Source organism: Hemiscyllium ocellatum, chromosome 8, assembly GCF_020745735.1.
Source record: "Hemiscyllium ocellatum isolate sHemOce1 chromosome 8, sHemOce1.pat.X.cur, whole genome shotgun sequence".
In the NCBI taxonomy this organism is placed as follows: domain Eukaryota; kingdom Metazoa; phylum Chordata; class Chondrichthyes; order Orectolobiformes; family Hemiscylliidae; genus Hemiscyllium; species Hemiscyllium ocellatum.
This window is the reverse complement of record NC_083408.1, coordinates 88059369-88084731: the sequence shown is the minus strand read 5'-3', so window position 1 is coordinate 88084731 and position 25363 is coordinate 88059369. Positions and strand designations below refer to the sequence as shown.

At 41.2% G+C, this 25363-nt stretch overlaps 1 protein-coding gene across 2 annotated transcripts in view; it reads right to left on the bottom strand.

Annotated features, from left to right (window-relative positions):
* The window catches only part of prkcha (protein kinase C, eta, a), a 230435-nt gene that overhangs the window by 85375 nt on the left and 119697 nt on the right, over nt 1–25363 (bottom strand). For both annotated transcript variants that reach the window (XM_060829335.1, XM_060829336.1), the window contains exons 3-8: nt 18489–18663; nt 16118–16152; nt 15318–15400; nt 9512–9641; nt 7565–7704; nt 5569–5709 (exon numbers count right to left, since the gene is read on the bottom strand). In XM_060829335.1, coding sequence (XP_060685318.1) covers nt 5569–5709; nt 7565–7704; nt 9512–9641; nt 15318–15400; nt 16118–16152; nt 18489–18663 — 704 coding nt within the window. The remainder of the gene's footprint in view (nt 1–5568; nt 5710–7564; nt 7705–9511; nt 9642–15317; nt 15401–16117; nt 16153–18488; nt 18664–25363) is intronic.

Here is a 25363-nt window from a genome sequence, read left to right as displayed (position 1 = left end):
ATTATATACCAATGGCTGAATGTATGTCTGGGTGCAAAGGCAAGCTTGCATGCCACACTAGCTGTTTTGGGAGGAATCAGAGAATCACAGAATTGTTATGGTGCAGGAGGCCATTTGGCCCATTGTGCATGCACTAGCTCATTAAATAAACTAGTGCATGCACATCATTACCTCATACCAATCTCCTGTTTTATCCCCATACTCTACACATCTATTAAAATGCAAATAGTTATCTAATGTCCTTGTGAATGTCTTAACTGAACCTGTCTCCACCACATTTCCAAACCCTAACTACTCACTGAGCTGAAAAGGTCTTTCTTGACTTCACCCTTGCTTCTTTTGCAGATCACTTTAAATCTATATTCTTTAAAAGTGGGAACAATTTCTCCATATCTATCCAATCCAGCCTGTTCAAGATTTTGAAGACCTCCTCGGACAATCTACAGGTTTAACTTAAAGGAGCAAGACTTGGAAGGAGAGCTCAAGGCTGTGGAATGTCAGGCTCAGGTCAGTACCTGGGACCAGAATGCATGTAGGAAGGGTCTCCAGCCATGGTTTGTGGAAGCCCAGGTTTTGGAGCTGGAACAGCAGCTGGAGACACCGTGCAATAGCTTCCAGACTGGAATAGCAACCAGGCAAAATAAGAGCACTAGGCAGTGCAGACAATGTAGGAATACCATTCTTTTGCAAAATGGATTCACTACTTTGGATACAAACAAAAACAGAATTTGCTGAAGAAACTCAACAAAACAGTCAACATTGAGTCCAGCAACCCATCTTCAGAACAATTTCAACTCTGCCTTCTCTCCAGAGATGCAGCCAGACCTACTGAGTTTCTCCAGCACATTCTGTTTTGTTTGCTTCAGATCTCCAGCACCCACAGTTGCTTGATTTATTTTACTGCTTTAGATACTGATCGGGGACATAGCCTTGCAGAGGAAAGCAGCAGCAGCTAAATTCATTGCCCCATGGTTGCTTCAGCTGCACTGGAGAGGAGGGAGGAATAGCACAGGAAGGGTACAGTGATAGGGGATTTGACGGCAAGGGGAATAGATAGATTCTGTGGATGCAAACAAGATCACATGATAATATATTGTTTCTCAGGGGCAAGGGACATCATGAAGCAATTACGAGACATCCTGGAGTGAAAGGGTGAAAATCCATTAGTTGTGGTACACATTGGTAACAATGACAAAAGTTAAAACAAGGGATGAAGTTGTAAAAGCAGAATATAGGAAGTTAGGATGCAAGTTTAAAAGAAAATGGTATGAGTGGGAGTGTTTCAGACTGATGAGGCATTTGAATTGGTGGAGTATTCGCTAATGAGGTTGGGCAGAATTTAAACTAGAGTGATACAGGATGTGACTCTGTACAGGCAGACAGAAGAGAGGGAAACAAGGGCAAGATCGAAAAACAGAATGGGAAATAAGAAAAGTGATAGGCAGCAAATTCAAGGGCAAGAATCAATAGAGCCATGTTGCAAAATAATGTGAACAGGATTAAGCCTGTTAAAAAGACAAGCCTGAAGGCCTTATTTTTTAATGTATGGATCACTTGGAATGAAGTGGATGAATAAATCACACAAGTAGAAATAAAAGTGAATGATATAGCTGGGATTACAGAGACGTGGCTGTAAGGTGACCAGGGATGGGTACTGAATAGCCAGGGATATTCAGTGTTTGGGAAGGATGGAAAAAGAGAAAAAGGAGAGCTACAATGTGGTCTCCTCTACCCCCAGGAGATGAAGCGCAGTCTGGGTGACCACTTTGCGGAACATCTACATTCTGTTTGCAAAAATAAACACTGAGCTTCCTGTTGCCTGCCATTTCAACACACTGTGTTCCCTGTGTCTCAGGCTTGGTGCAGTGTTCCAGTAAAGCTCAGCACAAGCTGGAAGAACACCACCTCATTTTCTAATTAAGGACCCTACAGCCTGCAGGACTCGGTATCAAGTTCAATCATTTTACAATCTTAGCACTTTCTTCCCTGTCTTTTACCCAGCCCCACAACCCAGGCTCTATCATGACACGGCTATTTTCAGGACAGCCAAATCATTTTCCCCTACTTATGGGTCCCATTTTCAACTTTTCACCTTCCCTTACTTAATACCATCAAGCCCTTTGTCCATCTAAGTGTCTTTCTCTCTTCCTCGGTCTCTGTCTCCACCACCCAACCTCAACTTATATGCCACCTTTCCCAAGCTACATCAGTTGTGAAGAAGTGTCACTGGACTTGAAACTTTGTTTTCATTCCACAGAGGCTGCAAGACTTGCAGCGTATTTCCAGAAGATATTTGTTTCTGTTGCAATCGAATCCACAGTTTTGGTTTTGTCTCCATAAGGAGGACACAAATAATGTCCCAAAATATTGGTGAATACGGATCCAGTGACAGCAAGAAATACTGAAGGAACTCAGTATTGGGAAAGAAATGGTCTCGGAAAAATTGGTGGGATTAAAGGCCGATAAATCCCCAGAGCCTGTCAGAGCGCTTAAGGAAGTGGCCTTAGAAATAATGAATGCATTAAGTTAAAAAAAAAATCACACAACACCAGGTTATAGTCCAACAGGTTTAATTGGAAGCACACTAGCTTTCGGAGCGACGCTCCTTCATCAGGTGATTGTGATGAAGGAGCGGTGCTCCGAAAGCTAGTGCTTCCAATTAAACCTGTTGGACTATAACCTGGTGTTGTGTGATTTTTAACTTTGTACACCTCAGTCCAGCATCGGCATCTCCAAATCATGAATGCATTAAGGCCATCGTACAGACTCTGGAAACGTTCCTACTGATTGGAGGATAGCTAATATAACTCTACCATTTTAAAAAAGGTTAGAAAGAAAACAGCGGATGACAGACCGCTGGACTGACATTAATAGGAGGGACAGTGCTCGAGTGCATTATAAACAATTTAATAGCAGAACACTAGGAAAACAATGACAGGAAACCAATGGATGTGGTTTACTTGGACTTTCAGAAAGCTTTTCCATGAGCTTCCATAGAAGTGATTAATACGCGAAGTTAAAGATAGAGAATTGGCTGGCAAAAAAAGTGTCAGAATAAATGGGTCATTTTCCAGGTGGAGCCTGTGAATAGGCGAGAACCACAAGAATCAGTCTTGGATCCCGCTTTGATAACATATTAATGATTTAGATGAGGGAATTAAATGCAATGTCTCCATGTTTGCATATGACACAAAGCTGGGTGGAACAGTGAATGACAAAGGTTTGTGATAACAGATTGTTACTTGGATGTGATTTCTGGTTTGTTAATCAAATGTTGTGGTTCTGCTCGCCGAGCTGGAAGTTTTTGCTGCAAACGTTTCGTTCCCTGGCTAGGGAACATCATCAGTGCTGTTGGAGCCTCGTGTGAAGCGCTGCTTTGATGTTTCTTCCGGTATTTATAGTGGTTTGTTCTTGCCGCTTCCGGGTGTCAGTTTCAGCTACAGTGATTTGTATGTGGGGTCCAGGTCGATGTGTCTGTTGATGGAGTTTGGGGATGAATGCCATGCTTCTAGGAATTCTCTGGCTGTTCTCTGTCTGGCTTGTCCTATGATAGTGGTGTTTTCCCAGTCAAATTCATGTTGCTGGTTGTCTGAGTGTATGGCTACTAGAGATAGCTGGTCGTGTCGTTTTGTGGCTAACTGATGTTCATGGATGCGGATTGTTAGCTGTCTTCCTGTTTGTCCTATATAGTGTTTTGTGCAGTCCTTGCATGGTATTTTGTAAACTACGTTAGTTTGGCTCATGCTGGGTATTGGGTCCTTTGTTCTAGTGAGTTGTTGTCTGAGCATGGATGTTGGCTTGTGTGCTGTTATGAGTCCTAAGGGTCGCAGTAGTCTGGCTGTCAGTTCTGAGACGCTCCTGACGTATGGTAGAGTGGCTAGTCCTTTTGGTTGTGGCATGTCCTCGTTCCTCGGTCTATCTGTTAGGCATCTGGTGATAAAGTTGCGTGGGTATCCGTTTTTGGCGAATACCTTGTATAGATGTTCCTCTTCCTCTTTTCGCAGTTCTGGTGTACTGCAGTGTGTTGTGGCCCTTTTGAATAGTGTCCTGATGCAGCTTCGTTTGTGTGTGTTGGGGTGGTTACTTTCATAGTTTAAGACTTGGTCTGTGTGTGTTAAACTATGAAAGTAACCACCCCAACACACACAAACGAAGCTGCATCAGGACACTATTCAAAAAGGGCCACAACACACTGCAGTACACCAGAACTGCGAAAAGAGGAAGAGGAACATCTATACAAGGTATTCGCCAAAAACGGATACCCACGCAACTTTATCACCAGATGCCTAAGAGATAGACCGAGGAACGAGGACATGCCACAACCAAAAGGACTAGCCACTCTACCATACGTCAGGAGCGTCTCAGAACTGACAGCCAGACTACTGCGACCCTTGGGACTCATAACAGCACACAAGCCAACATCCATGCTCAGACAACAACTCACTAGAACAAAGGACCCAATACCCAGCATGAGCCAAACTAACGTAGTTTACAAAATACCATGCAAGGACTGCACAAAACACTATATAGGACAAACAGGAAGACAGCTAACAATCCGCATCCATGAACATCAGTTAGCCACAAAACGACACGACCAGCTATCTCTAGTAGCCATACACTCAGACAACCAGCAACATGAATTTGACTGGGAAAACACCACTATCATAGGACAAGCCAGACAGAGAACAGCCAGAGAATTCCTAGAAGCATGGCATTCATCCCCAAACTCCATCAACAGACACATCGACCTGGACCCCACATACAAATCACTGTAGCTGAAACTGACACCCGGAAGCGGCAAGAACAAACCACTATAAATACCGGAAGAAACATCAAAGCAGCGCTTCACACGAGGCTCCAACAGCACTGATGATGTTCCCTAGCCAGGGAACGAAACGTTTGCAGCAAAAACTTCCAGCTCGGCGAGCAGAACCACAACAACGGATACCCGAGCTACAAATCTTCAATCAGATTTTGTTAATCAAAGTTAAAATAAATACAAATATTACAAGGATATTTTCATGTAGCAGGAAGCATTTCTTCCCAGTTTCAATGATACAGACTTTTTCAAGGTCATGAGAAATTTATTTTCCTTCCCCAAGATATGTGAAATACTTTCCTTTGACATTGCATGGATTCTGGAGGTGCAGAGTGCATACAGGGCCTGTGGCTATGGATGATATATAGAACATAGATAAGGCATGGTGATTTCAGTAGGCGTGTGGGTATAGAGATGGCATGGCTAATTTGAGGGGGTATGGCAGGAATGGGGATGACAGGGTGGCAGCGGTGGAGGGAAGAGGTGTGCTTTGAGGGGTATGCATGTACAGTGGGAGCCGGGCTGTTGTATTGGAGAACTGAGGTAGGCCTTCTAAACAACCACACTCCAATGTGGGTCACAACCTGCACTGTAAATCTGACCCCAGTTTGCAAATAGCTTGTAAAGGCATGTATGTGTTGAACGTGCAGTTGGTGTGCCACAGGAATGCTCAGGTTGGGATTTCCTGTGTCCAGAACAAGATTCAGTCCCATAGCTTATGGTTTCTCTGGTTTATCAGTGTCACTGACCTTCCCAAAGCTGCCTTTCCCTAGGACACTGAGGAAGGTGAAATCGTCAATGCCCAGTTTACGTCGTACTTGCTGGCCAGTACTGTTCTCGACTGCATTACTCAGGGTCTCGTTTTCTTCATGGCTTTGTCGACTTTGTCTCTTTATTCAAGAAAAGATAGATACAAAGAGTTATTGTTACACACAGTGGAGTGAATAACTAATACCAGCTAATTAATGCTCCTGGATTATAAAACTGACAGATTGCAACAGAATGTTTTCTAAGGGACAGGAATAGTATCAAGATTATAAAGTCGGATTGACAATTATTTCAGAAAATCACATGGTAAAGAAGTAGCCCATTAATCCGTCACTATTGTGACAGAATAGCTCTCTGAAAGAGCTTCTAATTAGTCCCACACCCTGCTCTTGCTTCAAAACCTTGCCATTGTTTCCTTCGTATCGCTTAAAACTGTACTTTGTGACTAAGTCACAGTCATCACCTGATTCTCGCAATGTGATACCCACACTAACAACGTTTCTTTTGTCAGAATTTCTGTTGAGAACAAACATGCAATGATATAAGTTTAGTGTCCTACATCACACAAATGTCTTTCAACGGGGAATATAGTGAAAGAGGTCTGCGCCATAAAATACAGGATCTTGCATTGCTGGTGTCAAGCTTTTTACAACAGCACAGTAATTTGGGAATAATGTGGAAAATCAGGAGTTCCAAAGCCTTAAAATACTGCACTCCACGATCAGATCCTTTTTTTCATTCCCAGAAGCTGCAGTACAGGTTGCTGCAATCCCCTCTGTCGTATTGAGAAAGCCCTGAGGCTGCAACTTTGTTACTGGTTTTATACATTCGCACCTCTGTCAAGCCCTACAGTGATACCACCTGAATTCAAGGGTTTAAACATGCCAGATTTCTAATGGGATTTTACTCTTCCCATCAATTTCTTCTCTCTTCATTCCATTCCCCCAATTTCAACATACAATACAGCACAGTACTTGCACCTACACAAGGAGAATGTAACTACACTTGTGATACTCCTCAGTAATAACAAAAACTCCATTCCATCTGCATGCAGATGCAGGCACACGCACACGCACACGCGCACGCACACACACATATAGATGGACACTTACACAGACACACAGTCAGTCTGGATTAACCACTGTAACACTGAGTCATTTTCTTTTCTGACCAATCACTTTCAATACACTTTAAATTCCTGTTTGACTGTCTTTGCTAACCTATCTTTCTGTCTGGTGCTTACTCATGCGCACATTTGAAATATCACAACAGAATCCAATCCTGTCCTTATCAGCTACCAGTGAGTTCAGGAAAATGTCCTGGAAGAGAAGCCCAGGCCAGGGCCTCTCTCTCTAACCCAGCATCTGTAATGTCAGCTGTAAAAGGCTGCCTGATGCCTCAGTGAAGGTCAATTAACTTAACAGCAAATGGACTGATCTGATTGGTGCACCAATAGAGATTGGTCTCTTCAGCACAGAGCAGGGATCGAATGTGGGATATTCTGGAATGTCAAATTTAATCATTCACTTAATCACCCCCTGAGCCTATGGAGTCCATCTGCGTAAAAGATAGATGTGCTTTGTTTCCAGAATCACATGAATTTGTACACAACAAATGTTTGACAGTTTGAATTTTTGGTGAAGTCTAATTAATTAGAATTTTTGGGAAGTCTAATTGAAATAGTTGGCAATCATCCACCTGAAATTCTAATGTACATTATTGCCAGGCATGGTTCCCAATGGATGTCTGCAGTTGGAATAAACAGTGGCTTATACGTCCATAGCACATTTTCCAATCTCAGCATGCCAAAGCACTTGAGCCAAAGAATAACCTTTTGAGGGTGTAATGTAGAAAACAGGACAGCCAAGGCAAGGATTGCATCACCGATAGCATCATTGTCCATTGATTACAAGTGCAAACCTCCAACAATTCAATGTTAGAAATAGCAGTGAGGCAGCTCAGCAGCAGCGTCCTTACCGTCTGCCTCCTCTTTAAAGTGGAGATGCCTCCTGCACTGAGTCCCATCTCTGCCAGCTTCCTAGCGAGTTCCGCAGAGTTTACTCCACAGCTTGGAGCAACGTTGTTCTCGCAGCGAATGTGAATGTTCATTTTGCAAACTGTCAAAAGGAGAGACATTATTTTATATAAGTGTTTCATGGAGAATAAATCCTAGTCAGGAATATCAGTTTTTAAAACAGCCAAAGGGAAAACAACTTCCCTGTGGAATTCTACGTGTCCAGCGTATTATGTAACACCTTCACATTGACCAGCTCTTAATAGGTATCCAGGAAATAACACAAGCTCTCTCAGTCACTCTGACTCTGTTCACATAATCATCAGCAGGCCACTGACTCTCTTGATAAAGGAGTCTGTATGATCTCAGGATTCCTTCACTGACAGGACATCTATTAAACTGCTCTGATTAAAAGGGACAACACTGTGCTGATTGTCTGTATTAGAGAGGCCATTTGACAGACACTCTATTTCTTTACCATAATCCTGTAATTAAGTCCTGGATAGAATTTATCTTTCAGTTGTGTTTTTTAGAACAACTCAGAGTTCAAGATGTATACAGCTGGTAGACTTCAACATACTGTATTCACTCCTGATTGTAACCTTCTTGTCATTCCAGTTACCATTCCAATGGCAGCAAGTTGACCAATAGAATTCTTATGTAGTCTGCCAGCAACATCTAACACACAGTAATGAAATGTAGCTTTGGATGTAGGAAGGTTTTCTCATGTTGCCCTTTTCAAAAAAAATTCTATGATCTTTTAAAATCTGCTTAAACACAGAGAAAGGATCTTAATTCAGCTTTAAAAGGGCAATACAGATCAATAGATTGGATGCTGCCTGAACTGCTGTGCTCTTCCAGCACCACTGATCCAGAGTCTGGTTTCCAGCATCTGCAGTCATTGTTTTTACCCAGATCAATAGAGTTCATTTTGATTTTGGTGCAGTGCCAAATGGCTGTTAGCAGATTATTTCTTATTAAAATTACCTTGGTTACATTTTAACTCAGATGAGTTCTACCTGACTGAGCTAAGTTGACTCGAACAGAATTACTAATTGAGTTTACAAACAGTAATGCATTTCAGAAGCATCACCTGCCAACAACATTGAGGAAATAATTTAATGCAAGTGAAATAAATGCTTCAGGACCACATTCTCAATATAATCATCCAACTAAAATTGGGAGATAGTGGGGATTGGGAACAATTTGTTCTTTGCACCTCAGTTGCCATGGAGACAGCTAAGCATGAAAAAAATATCAGTGCCTTCAAATAGACCTAATCTCCAGAACTGGGATGTCAAAAGCATGACACATGGACTTTACACTTTTCAGGAGAAGATCTAAAGCTGCTCGAGTTCATGGAGATGTAGGGAGCTCTTTTGGACAGTTGCTATTCTCTTCTGGGTAGTTCAAAGGCCACTTCTGGGACAGGTTAAGTGCCCTGGAGGGGAAATGCCCTTTGTGATCGTTCCAACTATAAATTAATGCATGTAAATTTGGATAAACTCATTGGTACATCAAGAGAATTGGCAAGTTGTCAAGGGAATTAAATCTGTTTTCTACACTTCTGAAAATCCTTTCTGCATTGTTAAAGATCAGTGCTTGCTATTTCACATTATCTGTTGTTCTCTATAAATATACAAACTCGACTTTTCTCATTTGCTTTGTCTAGGGAATGAGCTTCCAGAGGGAAGTGGTGGAGGCTGGTACAATTACAACATTTAAAAGACATCTGGATGGGCATATGAAGTGAAAGGATTTCGAAGGAAATGGGCCAAGTGCTGGCAAATGAGACTAGATTAGGTTAGGATAACTGATCGATATGGACTAGTTGGACCAAAGATTCTGTTTCCGTGCTATACATCTCTATGACTCTAAGTAATGTAAGAGAGCCTTACGAACAGGATTACCTTTACACTGTTTTCCTTGCCTCATCAGCCCATACAGAAGGGAGCCACAATGATCACAGAACGTTGGCACCTTGTAGTTATGAATGTTGAATTGATGACGTACATTGATGCTAAATCTTTGTTCACATACCTATGAAATATAACGGTCAATTGTTTAAGACAGCTGTAGACACAAATAAACATGAAGATAGACTTGCCTTTTGGAGCCACTTTCTAAGGTTTGATTTTATTTTCAATATCACTTTTCATAATTTTTTTCTCCCTGTTGGAGATGTTCTCTTCTCTTCATTTGGATAGAATGTTCTACTTCCTAGCTGGAATGACTAAACAATCATGATGGGTTGTGTTACAGGCAACTGATCTGAAACTGCGCCTATAGTGGCCTGTCTATGTTGAACATTCCAAAAGATGTTTCACCCAATAGTTGCTGTGAAAGTGCATAAACAGCAGCATTACACACATCCCTCTAAAGAGGTAGGGCCATTGTTGGAGTCTATAATTACGGATGGGGTAACTGAACACCTTGAAAATTTTCAGTGAATTAGGGACAACCAACATGGATTCATGACAAACCTGATAGAAGTTTTTGAAGAGGTGACTAAGTTAGTGGACAGGGGAATGTCTATAGATATTTATATGAACTTACAGAAGGCATTTGATAAAGTCCCACATAACAGACTGTTAATTAAGATAACCTATGGAATTGAGGACATATTACTGGCATAGCTGGGGAATTGGTTGTGTGGCAGATGGCAGAAAATAGGGATAACAGGTAGGTACTCAAATTGGCAGGATGTGGTTTCCCATTAGGATCTTTCATCAGGGTCTCAATTACTCACATTAGTTATTAACAACTTTGATAATGGCATAGAAAGTCATATATCCAAATTGGCTGAAGACACAAGTTAGGTGGCATTGTAGAGTGTAGACAATAACATAAAACTACAAGGAGATATTGATAGACTAAGTGAATGGGCAAAACTGGAGGTAGATGGAGTTCAATATAAATAATGTGAAGTTATCAATTTTAGACCAAAAAAGAACAGATCAGATAATTTATCTAATGATATGAAGTTAAATGCATGGATGTCCAAAGAGAATTGGGGCTTGTGCTCGAGCCTTTTACTACAATCAGCAGTAACTGAACCAGCTGCTTCTCAGAACCAAAGTTGTACTCTTAATCTGTCAAGGTTCCCTGGTATAGGTTCTCAGTCTACCTGATGTATTCACAGACTTAAGGATTGGAGTGTAGAGTGAATGTTGTTGTAGACTGGTTCTGTGATCACTGACATGGCCATGTCAGTATCAATCTCCATTAGAACCAGATGACCATTTAACCAAATGTTTATTTTGATTGGTTCTGATTTAACTGCTCCAAACCAGGTGTAGGTGTAATTTCCAGAATGTGCAATCTCCTGGTACCAGCTTATGAGTTCCATTACTCAATTTAAGTCTAAAGGGACTCGTTTACTATCGAGTTCGCATACCGACAGCAACTAAAATTTCTTCAGACCGGATCCTGAAGAAAATTTTAACTGTTTGGTCAAGACTCCGTTTGTATTGGGGATTTGCTATGGGCTGACCTTGAGTCCCTCTATTCAGGATATGTCCCGACTGAGGCTATGCAATTGCCTTCACACAAATGGCTCAGTCGGACTGGTGAAGATGTCCCCTTCCATTGGAATATCCTGCAACTATTGTGCTCTACTTGTGCAATGATAAAGCCAGTTGTAACGTCGGTTTGAAGTCCAGTTGGAATTCAGCTAATCGGCGCTTTTGCATGGTTACATCATTCATCCCACATACCAAACAGTGTCTCAGCATCTCATTAAGGGTTAAACCAAAGTAACAAGCCTCTCTTAGTCATCTTGACCCAGTTAAAATCCTAATATGGATTCTCCTGGTTTCGAATTTGCCGAGTAAAATCCATAGCTTCTCAGAATTACAGGAGGCTCAGGGTCATAATATTCCTGAACTAAATCCATGAACCCTTGGAATGTTTTTATATCTGGTGCCTCCAGTAAAGTTAGGCTCCTAATAACTGAAAAAGCTGCGGGTCCACATGCTGTTACTCTTTATTTTTCATCTGCCCCCCAAAAAAATGCATTCATTTCACATACTGGGCCCAGTCTTCGATGGCAAGATTGAAGCATGAAGCTTTCCAAATAACAGCATGATGCCAGAAACTACCTGAACTCAAAGACAACTGTGGCACGCAAATTTCTTTAGGAGCATGCTTTACTCTGATCGCCACGGAAGTAACTCCACAGAGGCCGGTATCCCGTCACCAAGTCACCCTTTATTTATATATGCAGGCTCCTTGACACTGGTCCAGCTCCCTCAAAGCCAGTTCTCTAAGTGAACAGAACCTCTGACCCTTCAGTTTATATCTGTCAGCCAGGCCTCCTAATTGGGGTTGTAATCTGGTCCAATCAGGGAACTCATATTCTATGAAGTCCACCTGGCTGACCTCATTGCGATCACTCCAGTATGCATGAATTTTCATCTCCAGTGACTGTCAAACATTCTGGTCACAAGGCATGAGGACCTTGTTTTAATATAGGAGATGAGTAATGAACACAAGGAGGTTACCTCAGAGTACAATGGGACCTTGGTCAGGTGGACAAATGGGCCAAAGAATGGCAGATGGAATTTATCTTAGATAAATGAGACGTGCTGCATTTTCGTAAGGCAAATCAGGATAGGACTGATTCACTTAATGGTAATCTCATTCCAGCAGGGGGCACTGGCACATTATTTGGCTGAAAAAGTGATCATGAAGCAAAAAGGAGCCTGAGGAGTGTTACTGAACAAAGAGGCCTTGGGGTGCAGTTTCATAGTCCCTTGAAGGTGGAGTAGCAGGTAGACAGGGTAGTGAAGAAGGTATGTTTGCTTTTATTTATATAGATATTGGGATGTCATATTACTGCTGTACAGGACATTGGTTAGGCCACTATTGGAATACTGCATTAAATTCTGGTCATCCTGCAAGAGGAAGGATGTTGTGAAATTTGAAATGGTTCAGAAAAGATCTACAAGGATGTTGCCAGGGTTGGAGGATTTGAGCTATCGGGAGATGCTGAATAGGCTGGGGCCGTTTTCCCTGGAGTATCGAAGGCTCAGGGGTGACCTTATAGAGGTTTATAAAATCATGAGGGTCATGGATAGGTAAATAGTCAAGGTCTTTTCCCCAGGGGAGGGTAATCCAAAACTAGAAGTCATAAGTTTAAAGTGAATGGGGAATGATTTAAAAGGTACCTATGGGGAAACCTTTCCACACAGAGGGTGGTGTGTGTAAGGAATGAGCTGCTCGAGAAGATGGTGGAGGCTGGTACCATTACAACATTTAAAAAGGCATCTGGATGGTTATATGAAAAGGAAGGGTTTAGAGGGATAAGGGCCAAATGCTGGCAAATGGAAGTAGATTAGGTTAGGATATCTGATTGCAATAAGTTGGACCAAAGGGTCAGTTTCCATGCTGTACATCTGTGACTGTGTGACTCTTAAGAAAATTGAATGGTGTATTAAAATACAGAGGAACCTTGATTATCCAGCATTCGATTATCCAAATATCAGATTATCGGGCAAGATTGCAAAGTCCCAATCTCAACTTTACTATGTTATCCAGCATTCGATTATCTGGAATTCAATTAACCAAACGAAATGCTGCCCGCCTGTGTCCTTCGGATACTCAAGGTTCCTCTGTAATACTATTCCTGTCTCATGCCACCAGAGGGCACTGGCACATTATTTGGCTGAAAGTGAGTATGAAGCAAAAAAAGAGACGTGGATTTGAAAAACGATCAGAAAAATATCGGGACTTCGGGACAGAAACTTATTTTGTTTGCAGATAATTTCTGATTGGGAGCAATTCTGCTTCTCCTTCCCACTCCCAGAGGATAAGTTTGGTGTGGGCTGCTAATCTGTGACGGAAACAGCTGGGAGGGGCTACTGGTCCATATTCACACAGACTGGAACAGACCAGGCAAACAGTTGAACAGCACGGAACAATGGTTCTATGCTGACCAGTTTTCCCAAACTAAACTAGTCCCACTTACCTGTGTTTGGCCCAAATCCCTCTAAACCTTTCCTATTCATCTTTTTTAAACATTCTAGCTGTACCTGCATCTACCACTTCCTCAGGCAGTTCATTCCACGTACAAACCACCCTCTCTGTGTAAACATTGCCCCTCAGGTCCCTTTTAAATCTTTCTCCTCTCACTTAAAATGATGATCACTACTTTGAACTTACCCACCCCAGGCAAAAGTGTGGGCTGGATTGCTCAGACCCCATTAGCTGGGTACGCCGATTTCTGACTGGATTATGCTCCTGGGCAATGGAGGTAGGATAGGGGAGTAGACGGACAACAGGGAGGTATGGTAGGGTGTCTGGGGAGGGGGGGGTGGGTTGTTGGCCATACATACATTGCGATGTTGGCAGGCAGCCAATCACACTCATTAGACACAATCATAGAAAAATCACAGAATTCCTCCAGGGTGCAAACAAACCATTTGGCCCAACAAGTCCACACCAACCATCCAAAGAGTATCCCACCCAAACCCATTCCCCTACCCTATTACTGTACATTTTTCCTGACTAATGCACCTAACCTACACACCCCTGAACACTATGAGCAACTTTGCATGGCCAATTCACCTTTCCTGCACATGTTCTGACTGTGGGGGGAAATTGGAGCACCCACAGGAAACCCAGGCAGATATAGGGAGAACGTGCAAACTTGACACACACACACACTCACCCAAAGCTGGAAATGAACCTGCATCCCTGGCACTGTGATGCAGCAGTGCTAACCACTGAGCCACCATGCCACCATGCCACCAAGGACTTATGAAAGCTTATCAATGTATCAATGGAAGCAAATTGGGATTTTGCAGCTGGTTCCCAGCTTCTCAGAGGTGATGGGAGTGGGAGAGTTGAGTTCTCAGATGGCAGCCTTTCAGGGCTGGGAGATTAATGCCCTAGCCAGGCAGAGAGTCACATCCCCTGTCACCCCACATTTCAGAAGTTATCTCCCATAGAAGCGAATGGCTGCTGTTTTCAATTTCTGAATTAACTTTTTGACAAAATAGTTGGGTTCATCTGAATATGAGACTTCAGTTCCTAATTGCCTTGGAGGTAGGGACCTGCCTTCCTGAACCACTACAATCTTTTGGGTTTAGTAACACCTGCAGTGCTGTCAGGAGGTAGTTCCAGGATGCTGACAGTGTGATAGTGAAGAAACAGCAAAACAATTCCAAGTCAAGATGGTGGGTGACTTGGAGGAAAACTTGCAGGTAGTGGTATTCCCAAACGATTGCTGCCTATGTCATTCTAGAATGATAGTGGACATTGATTTGGAGGACACTGTCCAAGGAACCTTGGTTAATTTTTGCAACATTTCTTGGAGATGGTACAAACTGCTGCTACTGAGTGTCAGTGGTGCAATGAGTGAATATCAAAGGTGTTAGATGGTTTGCTAATCAAGCAGGCTGCTTTGTTGTTCTGGGTTTGAGTTTTGTGGGAGCTATACCCATCAAGGCAAGCAATGGTATTTCTTCAAACGCCTGACTTGTGCCTTGCAGGTGGGTAGACAGGTTTTGGGGAGACTGGAGATGAGTTACTCACCACAGAATTCCAAACCTGTGATGAATCACCATGTGACAGACCTTTACCTTCCTACTATACAGATATATGTTGCAAGTGCTGCTAAAACACAATTGGAAATCTCACACATCCAAAACCATATAGACGATTACACCAGACCAAACTATCATTAAACAAACAGAAATTTTGTGCTGACTGTACCTCCTCTTTTTTGTCCTTCTTTATTCTCGGGCATGCTGTGACAATTAACTGGTGACAGCGTTTGTGAACCACACACGTACACACTGTGAGATAAACAGGAGGGAAGATTAATGCTATCAATTAACAGCCATTTAAACTGCAGACTGTGCCTATCACAAACAGATCCAATTCTTTACATGAAAGCACAATTTTTCAAAATATTATATTTTATTCAGCTCAATGAAGGCCTCAATGTTGTAACACAGACAATATTATTAAAGAATCACTTTTCAAACATGAACCACTGAACAGATGTGCCTAGACGGCCCGGTGAGGCTTATTCCTTGAAAGAAAGCGTGAATCTATGGACACTGACAGTTCTTCATACACAAGACGAAGTGTGTGCTATACAACAAACCCTTCTGGAATTTAACAGATGAGAAAGGGACTTTATTTTAAACAATAAACTTTTCTCTGTTTACTAATCATAAATTCCTAAATTGTCTGGAACACAATAAGTTACATGCCATTCTCAGATGGGTTAACACTGATCAGAGTTATTTACTGGCTCACTTATTTCATGAATACCATGCTGTCCCCATTTCAGGAACTTCAAGTCAGAGTGAAAATGAGCACAAACCCAGTTTTCTAAGTCAATCTGCCACTGGTCAGATAAAATAAAGATTTTTGTTTTTAGCTGACATCGTATTTAGGATGAGGAACATGACTGAAAAATTGTGTTTTTGCATGAATACAGATTAAGGTGCATTCTTCACTGGATAAAGCCTCCTCAGGCTCATTAAATTAAAATAAATGATTACCTTGACACTGGTATCCCTGCTTTCCAAATATTCCCCTGTGGATAAAAGAACATGAAAGTCACCAGATAGATTGGGATGAAGGCATCCACCGATGCATTTTATCTCAACATTTTATCATTCTCCGTTACAGCATCTGATGGTTTCTGAAACACATTCAAGGTGGCAGCTCACAATGTCTTATCCTCAAGGGCATTTACAGAGGAAGAATAAATGCTAGCCTTCTCAGTAATGCTCTGGTATCAACCATCTTCCTCGCATCCTGCTCGCTTATTGATCACCCACTTTATGATAGAATATCTCCCGCAGGCTGCATTCTCTTAACTGCTGCAACATTACTTTGACAATATGTTGACTTGCTGATCTCCTCAGTGAAGGGCTTTTCCCCAAACAACCCCACAGCCACTGGTTTCTAAATTGGTGGTCTCGATCCCAAATACAGTCACAGAAACAGCAAAATGGCTCATAATAATTAAAATTATGTTAATCTTCCAGTGTCTCGTATTGTTTGCGAGGTGAGAAGTAACCGATCACAAGATGAACTCCCTTGATATCGCACACTTTGAATGGCTATGGTGGCTCCAACAAGGCATGCTGGGATATCACTGTTATAAGTATGTCAGAGATTTGTCACAGCGAGTTTGTGGACATAGATTTAGTGTCGAATGACAGCTCATTCACTGAGGGACTGGAATTTTCATTACATGTTGCCATAGTTACAAGAAATTTCATACATGAAGCTTAATCATTTGTTATGATTGTTCGGATACTAATAACATTTGAATAACATATTTTAATTTACTGTCAATAACTGTCAATTTTAAGACATTTACTGTAACAAACAACAGCCCTACCAATTGAACACTAGTTTTGTCAACAACTTATTTTTCAAAGGACAGAATGGAATATTCCATTCTTATTTCTAACAAAATCAGGAAAGCCTACAATCAAGGATATGTTACATTGTTCTTTAGACTGACATTCAGTTCTCCCAAAATCAGTCTGAAATGAATCTGAGTGCCAAAAGCTTACTTCAGAAATTTTCTTTTGACAGATTTTAATTCTAAAACAGTCTTTCAATGTGGAAATTTTACTGAAGACTTCTCCTAGCTGTAGCCAGGTAAATATTTCACTCTCACTTCAGCTCCCCACAATTTATTCATCCCAATCTGAGTGCCAGCTTCTGCCAATTTCTGCTGCAGAGAATTATAGAGACTTTCAGCCTACAACTGCTTTCTCTGTCTCTCCCTCCAAACCTGATAAGCCTTTTCAACTGTGACAGTGATGTTTTGGAAGAAAATATCATAATGGTTTCCTCTGAACTTCCCAACTAAAAACACATCACTATGGCACCATGAATCACATGGGCCTTGTATTTGGATAAAGATACCAACCAGGCATCTTTGAGATTCCAGTTTTCAAGCATGGAATTAAATTAATTGTTTAAAATATAACTACTTAGAACCTGATGTTCTCAACATTGTTCCCTTGGGAGCTCACAGTCTAATGTAAGAGGTGAACTCACCATAGTCCTATCAGACTATAAGACTGCTCTCTCATTAGAGAGAGATAACTGGTGGTGGCTTATTCGGACAGTAACCACAACTCAGGCAAGGAGAGAGGTTGAGAAAGAGAGTTCTTCATGGTCACCTGAGTCATTGAACCCATTATTGTTACTCTGCATTATAAAACAGATTTCCAGCCAACTGAGCAAACTCTAGGCTGTTGCTATTGTGCCTATTTCCTAGTAAACCTGTCTGAAACCCTTTTAATCCGTAACAATCATATCATTCAGGTGCATTGTCAGACAGACTTCAGACACATCCCCCTTCTTATTATTTTAACTGAAGAGTCCTAAAATATAACAACCTAATAAGCCTTATAAGTATCAACTTACGTAGTGAATGATCCTAGATTGCTAGATTGCTCTATTGCTGTTTTGCTTTTTTTTTTGGCATCTGAGGTCTCATTGACTTTTAAATGTTAATGTGAATTGAATTGGAAAGTAGTTGGTAAGTACTGCCCTAGGTCATAGTTACCAAAGCCCTATAGAAATCTGCCTTTTAATTTCAAATGACATCATGCTTGACTATTTTGCCTTTCAAAATGTTTACAAAAGATAAGCTATATTACAACACAGGATAATGTAGCAGCAAATAAACTTCAACATCAGGGATATTTATTTGCCCAAGTACATGAGGTAGTGAGTGAATGAGTACCCTTATAAGGTCACTGAAAGGCAGATCTTCATTTTCCTGTGTTAAAAATGTCACAGATATAAATGGCTTGGCAAGTGCTTCTTTTTTATGCTATATATCATTTAAACAGATAGTACAATATTTAACACCAGTAACTTAATACAGGAGTTCCCTACCAAATGAATTCTTTGCAGTGGGAGCAGTATGTGGGCTGGCGCAGGTACGTGGCCATGAACTTATGATTGTTGACCTGGTGAATCTTTCGCCGCATTGCTCCTTGGCGTTTTCTAGAAAATATGCGCTCCTTGAACGCTCTTTCATTTGAATTGGAATTGACTTTCTCCTCAGGATCTAAGAAGAAATTGTAAAATGTATTATTAAAAATGAACAGTAAATTTCAAAATTAGTACATTTTTCAGTTGTCTCAACCAGGGTGTGCAGTGGCACCAGGCAAGGAAGGGGTTATAGAACGGAATAAGCCAAACCAATCTGCAATATCACTGCCATGGAGATTAAAGTTCATCTTTCAGCACTTTGCACTCACCTTTCTTGATGACTTCATTTGAACAACAACTCTGCATTTGACAAAGTGCACCTCATTTTCATTTATCAAGCTATAACATGACGAATCATGCTACTCGTTCAGGCTATTTTGGAAACCACACGCAAATCTCCTCAAAGCATGGCTATTAATCAATGACTATTAATTAGATGACCCTCTTTAAATAATTGGTATCATGTTTCACAAGATGGCTCTGATGGGCTCTGAAGGAGCACAAATATATTTGGCGAATAAAAATGCTTACAAACATGTAACAATCATTACACTGTTTTCCCAACTCTTGCCCTCCCCGGTTAGATAAAAAAAATTGCCAAACAACTTCTCATTAAGTTGATGGCCTTGAATTCTTTAAAGCAGATTTATCCCTACAGCCAGAAATTGTCTGAAAGAATAGAGCTTCCCATTTTCACAGATTTGGGCTGTCATCTTGGTTACTGGTACATTGTGACATTTCTTTCACTAGAGAAAGGAAGGAAAGCAAGCGAAGGAAGAGAATGTTATGGTGAAATGAAGGTGACTTGCTTTCATTGCAACAGTTAAGTATTTCCTGATCAAGCTGTTCAGAGATGTTATCACACCTCTGGAGCAGGTGAGACTTAAACTGAGGTCACCTGGCTTAGAGGTAGGAAATCTACCTCAAGAGCCCTTATTGCTGTAGCTAAAATAGTCCGTTGAAACTCAAAGTGCCTGTAGCTTTATTAGGTCTTTCACCAACACTGCGTGACAGCTCCATGGTCCATGTTAACCCACACAACTTGGCAAAACTAACGCATGGCCTTAAGAAAAAAATGGCTGTGAGAGAAAAGCTGATATTTCAATAAACAACTGATAAAAAGCATTGACGAAAAGTCTCTGACCAAGGTCCCTACTCCAAGGGACAACCAAATAGATTAATTTTTTTTTGTTGGATTGCAATTTAGGAATTTGATTTACTGTTTTGCAATCCCAAGTGATTCAGTTCACTTTTGCATAAAACCCAAAAATCTCATGTCACCTATCAAAACAATTAATTATAAATGGGAAAGTGGAGGGCAACAAATGATCTCCACTAAAACTGCAGTTGAATGAAGAATATCAATTTTTTTTGCAAATTTACAAGTTTTTTTCAGGGATATCTGGGAGTATGAACTTTCTGGAATTGTTTTCTGGTTATTTTTAATACACTATTTCCTTTTCCTTTTCTGTATTGATGCAGATCAGATAATGAGCTGGCAAATCAACTTCAAAAATAAAGATGAATTGACACATTCCCAACTGAGATCAAAAACTCACATGAAATGGTGTAAATTGTATTAACACCAAACAGGTGTTCTATAAATAATGTTTTTTCTTCTATAAAGTTTAATAATAGTGGAAGGTGATAGAGCAAGCAAGGCTGCCCATATGTCACAGAGAGGGATGATACTGTGAATCTTACTACTTGTAATCACTAAGGAGCAAGTGCCATCTGATGGTTCTTTGTATCGGAACTGGATCCATTCACTTACAGATGGTGATAAATGTTCACAATCTAGGAGGCACCTCACTTAAATTTTAGTCAGAGAGTCAGTAACACTTGAATCAGCCAGTGCAATCTAGTCTGATCTGAAAACTAAGCTTGTCAGAGCAGTCGAGAATTTATCCAAATTGCTTCAAACAAACAGTTCCCTTTCCTTAAAATCAAAATTAGAAGTAAAGTATCTTATTTACATTTCCCATTATTGCGTTTCAGTTCTTTATTTCAAGGACAGAGCATTCCTCCCCTACTGATCAGAAACCATTTCAGTTTCCTTTCTACATACCAACAATTCACCAGCTTGGTAAGTAAGTTATACATTAACCTCTCACTCACACGAACTGTACTAGACAAAACTAATTTGGTAAAATTCATTAAGTATACCATTCATAGCGTTAATGTACTACTTCATAAACCTCACAAAGGTACAGCAAGAGAAGCAAGAAAAATTAGTGATTGAAACTGCACAAATAAAAGTGTGCATTTATTTTTAAGTGATTTCATTTCTTATTGTGTTGATGTTATTACTTGTCTAAATGGTCTCTAGAATCTTTGTTTTCAGTTGTCTTCCTCACATTACTGATTGACAGACACTAAGTGGATGGGTAGGAAGTGACCAGTGAGCCCACGAAGTAAAAAGTGAGGTCTGCAGATGCTGGAGATCAGAGCTGAAAATGTGTTGCTGGTTAAATCACAGCAGGTCAGGCAGCATCCAAGGAACAGGAAATTCGATGTTTTGGGCCAGAGCCCTTCATCAGGAAACATTCCTGATGAAGGGCTCTGGCCCGAAACGTCGAATTTCCTGTTCCTTGGATGCTGCCTGACCTGCTGTGCTTTAACCAGCAACACATTTTCAGCAGTGAGCCCACGAAGCCTGCCCCATGCTCATACTGGCCTCAGTATTATACTAGACTCTTCTCTGGCCTATTGTGGGCATGTAATATTCTGGAACAGGTGAAGAAACAGGAAAACCCAGAGCCAAGAAGGAAACAATGCCTGAGAAAATGTATTTCCCATTTTCTTAGGTCACCAAAGCAGTCCAGGATATCACGCAGACTATGAGTTTTGAGGGCTATTATTCATCCATCTGCTACCCTCCATCTCAGGAACTTTTAGGAAGACTGCTCGATACAGGGGCAGCCCTTCTTGACACTGATACAATTCTAAAGGCAGCAGGGTGATGGTGGCAAGGTGGTTCTTAGTAATGCAATTAGTTACTTCTGTTGCCTCTCCATTGGGCAGCGACATACCTGAGGATCTCACCACTGGTAAAATGTCATTGGAGGAGGAAGCCATTGGACCCCTGCTACCCCCCAACCCATTTGAACGTCATTTTATCTGCTTCCCACCTAACTCCAAATAGCAAGTAAAACCTAGTCCATTACCCGTCTATGGGATTTCAAGCCAATGGTGCCACTATTATAATGCTTTGGAGGCTTCTAATTCTGCATATATATTACAATATTGTGTAGGTAGCAAATAACACAAAATATAGTAAAATAGCAATGAACCACAGAGTTCAGCTAGAGCATGGGCCGCAGGAAGGAAGCTGAAAAACATGTCCGGTTGATGCTTTACGTAGATAGTTGGCAATCAGGGTACCCTTTTACACAAATAATGAAGACAAGGCAATATTTAGGGCAAGATCCTATATCAGTGTGTGCTGACAAAATTACCAACATGTCTTTTCTAGTTCTCATGTCAAATCCAAAACATAATTGACAGGGTCCCATCTCCAGTGATAATATGGGAATCCTTACCAACCCTCTTGAAATGAATACGAACATAGGTTTGAGGGTGTGGAAATGAAAGATTATTTTGGTTGTCAAACTTTATTGGTTTGTATTTATTGCCCAGCATAAACAGAAAACAAAAACTCTTCTGCACACGTGCAGAGGATGCTCATGCGGTTACACATTTTCTCTTGCATGCATGAACATATCATCAAGGCGATGGTGTACTAGCTAGATCAGTTGGCTAGAAAATCAGAGAATGGGAGTTTAAATTTCGTCACAAGAATTTGTCGGTTTGAATTCAGTTTAAAATCCATGATATTATAAGTCAGAAAAATATCAGAAAATAATAACTATAAAGTTGTTAGATGGATATGAATGCCCAACTGGTTCATTAATTCAGGCAAGGTAGATGCTGGCTTTACCCAGTCTGTCACAGTTATGGATGACTCCATTCTCATGCTAACATGGTTTATCTTTAACACTGCAGTGAATTGTCAGCCTACAGCCTGGAAGCAAGAGACAAATGTCATTTTGTTCCCTCAGTCTATTATTGGTGCCCTCACCATGCAGTGGTTCAATCACAAGGCCTACTATAACTAGAAATGGGCAATAAATGCCAATCTTGCTAACAGCATCCTTCCTTTATTCTTCACTGGGTTTTGAACCCTAAACAGAAGTGAGACAGAAGAAAAGGTGAGGTGAGCACAGATGTTAAAGAAAGCAAGTTAAATAGACTAGGCAGGCAAGAGCATGGCTGGGAACAAGGGAAGACTGATGAATGAAACAGCATTTACTTCAATGCAAGAGGCCTGACTGGTAAGGTAGGTGAACTCAGGCCACGGAATGGGAATATGGAACTAGGATATTATAGCTATAACAGAAACATGGCTGGGGGAGGGACAGGGCTTGTAGTTCAATGTTCTGGGGTACAGATGCAATAGGAAGGATAGAAGGGGAGGCAAGCGAGGAGGTGAAGTGGCATTTTTGACGAGGGAAAACATCACAGCAGTATTTAGAGAAGATATTCCTGAGGGACTGTCATGAGGGAAGCTGTATGGGTGGAACTGAAAAATAATAAGGGGTTGATCACTGATAGGATTGTATTATAGCCCCCCACCCCTCCCCCTCAAAGAGACAATAGGAAATTGAGGAGCAAATACGTAGGGAGGTCACAAATAGCTGTAAGAATAGGACTGTTGCAGCAGTAGGGGATTTTAATTTTCCAAACATAGACTGGAAACACCATAGTATGAAGGGCTCGGATGGGGAGGAATTTGTTAAGTCTATTCAGGAAAACTTTCTTAATCAATATGTAGATGGCCCTACTAGAGAAGGGGCAAAACTTGACCTCTTCTTCAGAATTAAAGCAGGGCAAGTGACTGAGACATTAGTGAGGGAGCATTTTTGGGACCAGGGACCATAATTCTATTAGTTTTAATGTAGTTATGGAAAAGGATAGGTCTGGTCCACAAGTTAAAGTTCTAAATTGGGGCAAGGCCAATTTTGATGGTTTTAACGGGACCATTCAAATGTTGATTGGGGGAGGCTGTTTGCTGGTAAAAAGGGACATCTGGTAAGTGGCATGCTTTCAAAAGCGAGATAACGAGAGTTCAGGGCCAGTATGTTTGTGTTAGTGAGAAGGGCAGGGCTGGCAGGAGTAGGAATGTAGGCTGACCAGAGATATTGAGGCACTGGTCAAGAAAAAGGAGAATGCATATGTCAGGTAAAGGCACCTGGGATTAAGTGAATGCCTTGAGAAGTATAGGAGCTGTCGGAGTACACTCAAGAGGGAAATCAGGACAAAAATGCACATGAGATAGTTTTGGTAGATAGATAGTGTAAAAGAGATACCACAAGTATATTAAGGGCAAAAGAGCAACAAGGGAGAGAATAGGACCCATTAAAGATCAATGAGCTCATCTACATGTGGAACCGCAGGAGATGGGTGAGATCTTAAATGAATATTTCTCGTCAGTATTTACTGTAGGAAGGACTTTGAAGTTAGGGAATTCAGGGAAATAAACAATGATGTCTTGAAAATTAGTCCACATTAGAGAAGAGGTGGTGCTAGGGGTCTTAAAATGCATAAAGATAAATGAATCCCAGGTCCGGATCAAGTGTCTCCCAGGACATTGCTGGAAGCTAGGGAAGAAATTGTGGGTTCCCTCGTAGAAATATTTGCATTATTGATAGCCATGAGTGAGGTGCCAGAAGACTTAAGGGTGGCTAATGTGATGCCATTATTGAAAAAAAGCTGTAAGGAAAGACTAGGGAACTATAGGCCGGTGAGCCTAATGTCAATGCTGACTAAGGTCTTGGAGAGGATTCTGAGAGACAGGATCGATATGCATTTGGAAAGGCAAGAACTGATTAGGGATAGACAACATGACTGTGTGTGGAAAAACATGACTCACAAATTTGATTAAGTTTTTGAAAATGTGATAAAGAAGATAGATAAATGGACTTTAGCAAGATCTTCAAAAGGTTCCACATGGTAGACTGGTTAATAACATTAGACCACATGGAATCCAAGGAGAGCTAGTCAATTGGATACAAAATTGGCTTGATGGTAGGAGACAGAGAGTGGTGGTAGAGAAGTTGGTGTTCAGACCGAAGGCCTGTGACCAATGGTGTGCCACAAGAATTGGTACTAGGTCCATTGTTGTTCATCATTTATATACATTATTTGGATGACAAAATAGGAGGCATGGTTGGTATTTTACAGACGACTCCAAACTTGGTGATATAGTAAACAGTGAAGAAGGTTACTTAACAGCACAATGGGATGCAGTGGGCCAAGGAATGGGAGATGGAGTTTAATGCAGGTAAAAGCCAGGTCTTGCATTTTGAAAAGACAAACCAGGACAGGACTGACATGGTTAATGTTGGAGCCCTGGGGAGTGTTGATAAACAGAGCGACCTAGGGGTGTAAGTGCACAGTTCCTTGAAAGTAGCTTTACAGGTAGATATGGTGGTGAAGGAGGCATTTGGCACGCTTTCCTCATGGGGCAGAACATTGAGCACAGGAGTTGGGATGTCATATTACAGCTATACAAGACATTGGTCAGGCCACATTTGGAGTACTGCATACAATTCTGGACAACCCTGTAGAGGAAGGATGTTATTTAACTGGAAAGGGTGCACAAAATATCTAGACTATCTATCAAGACTAGAAGGTTTGAGTGAAAAGGACAGGCTACTTAGGCAGAACGTTTTTTCTCCATGGAGTATACAAGGTTGAGAGATTTATAAAGTCAC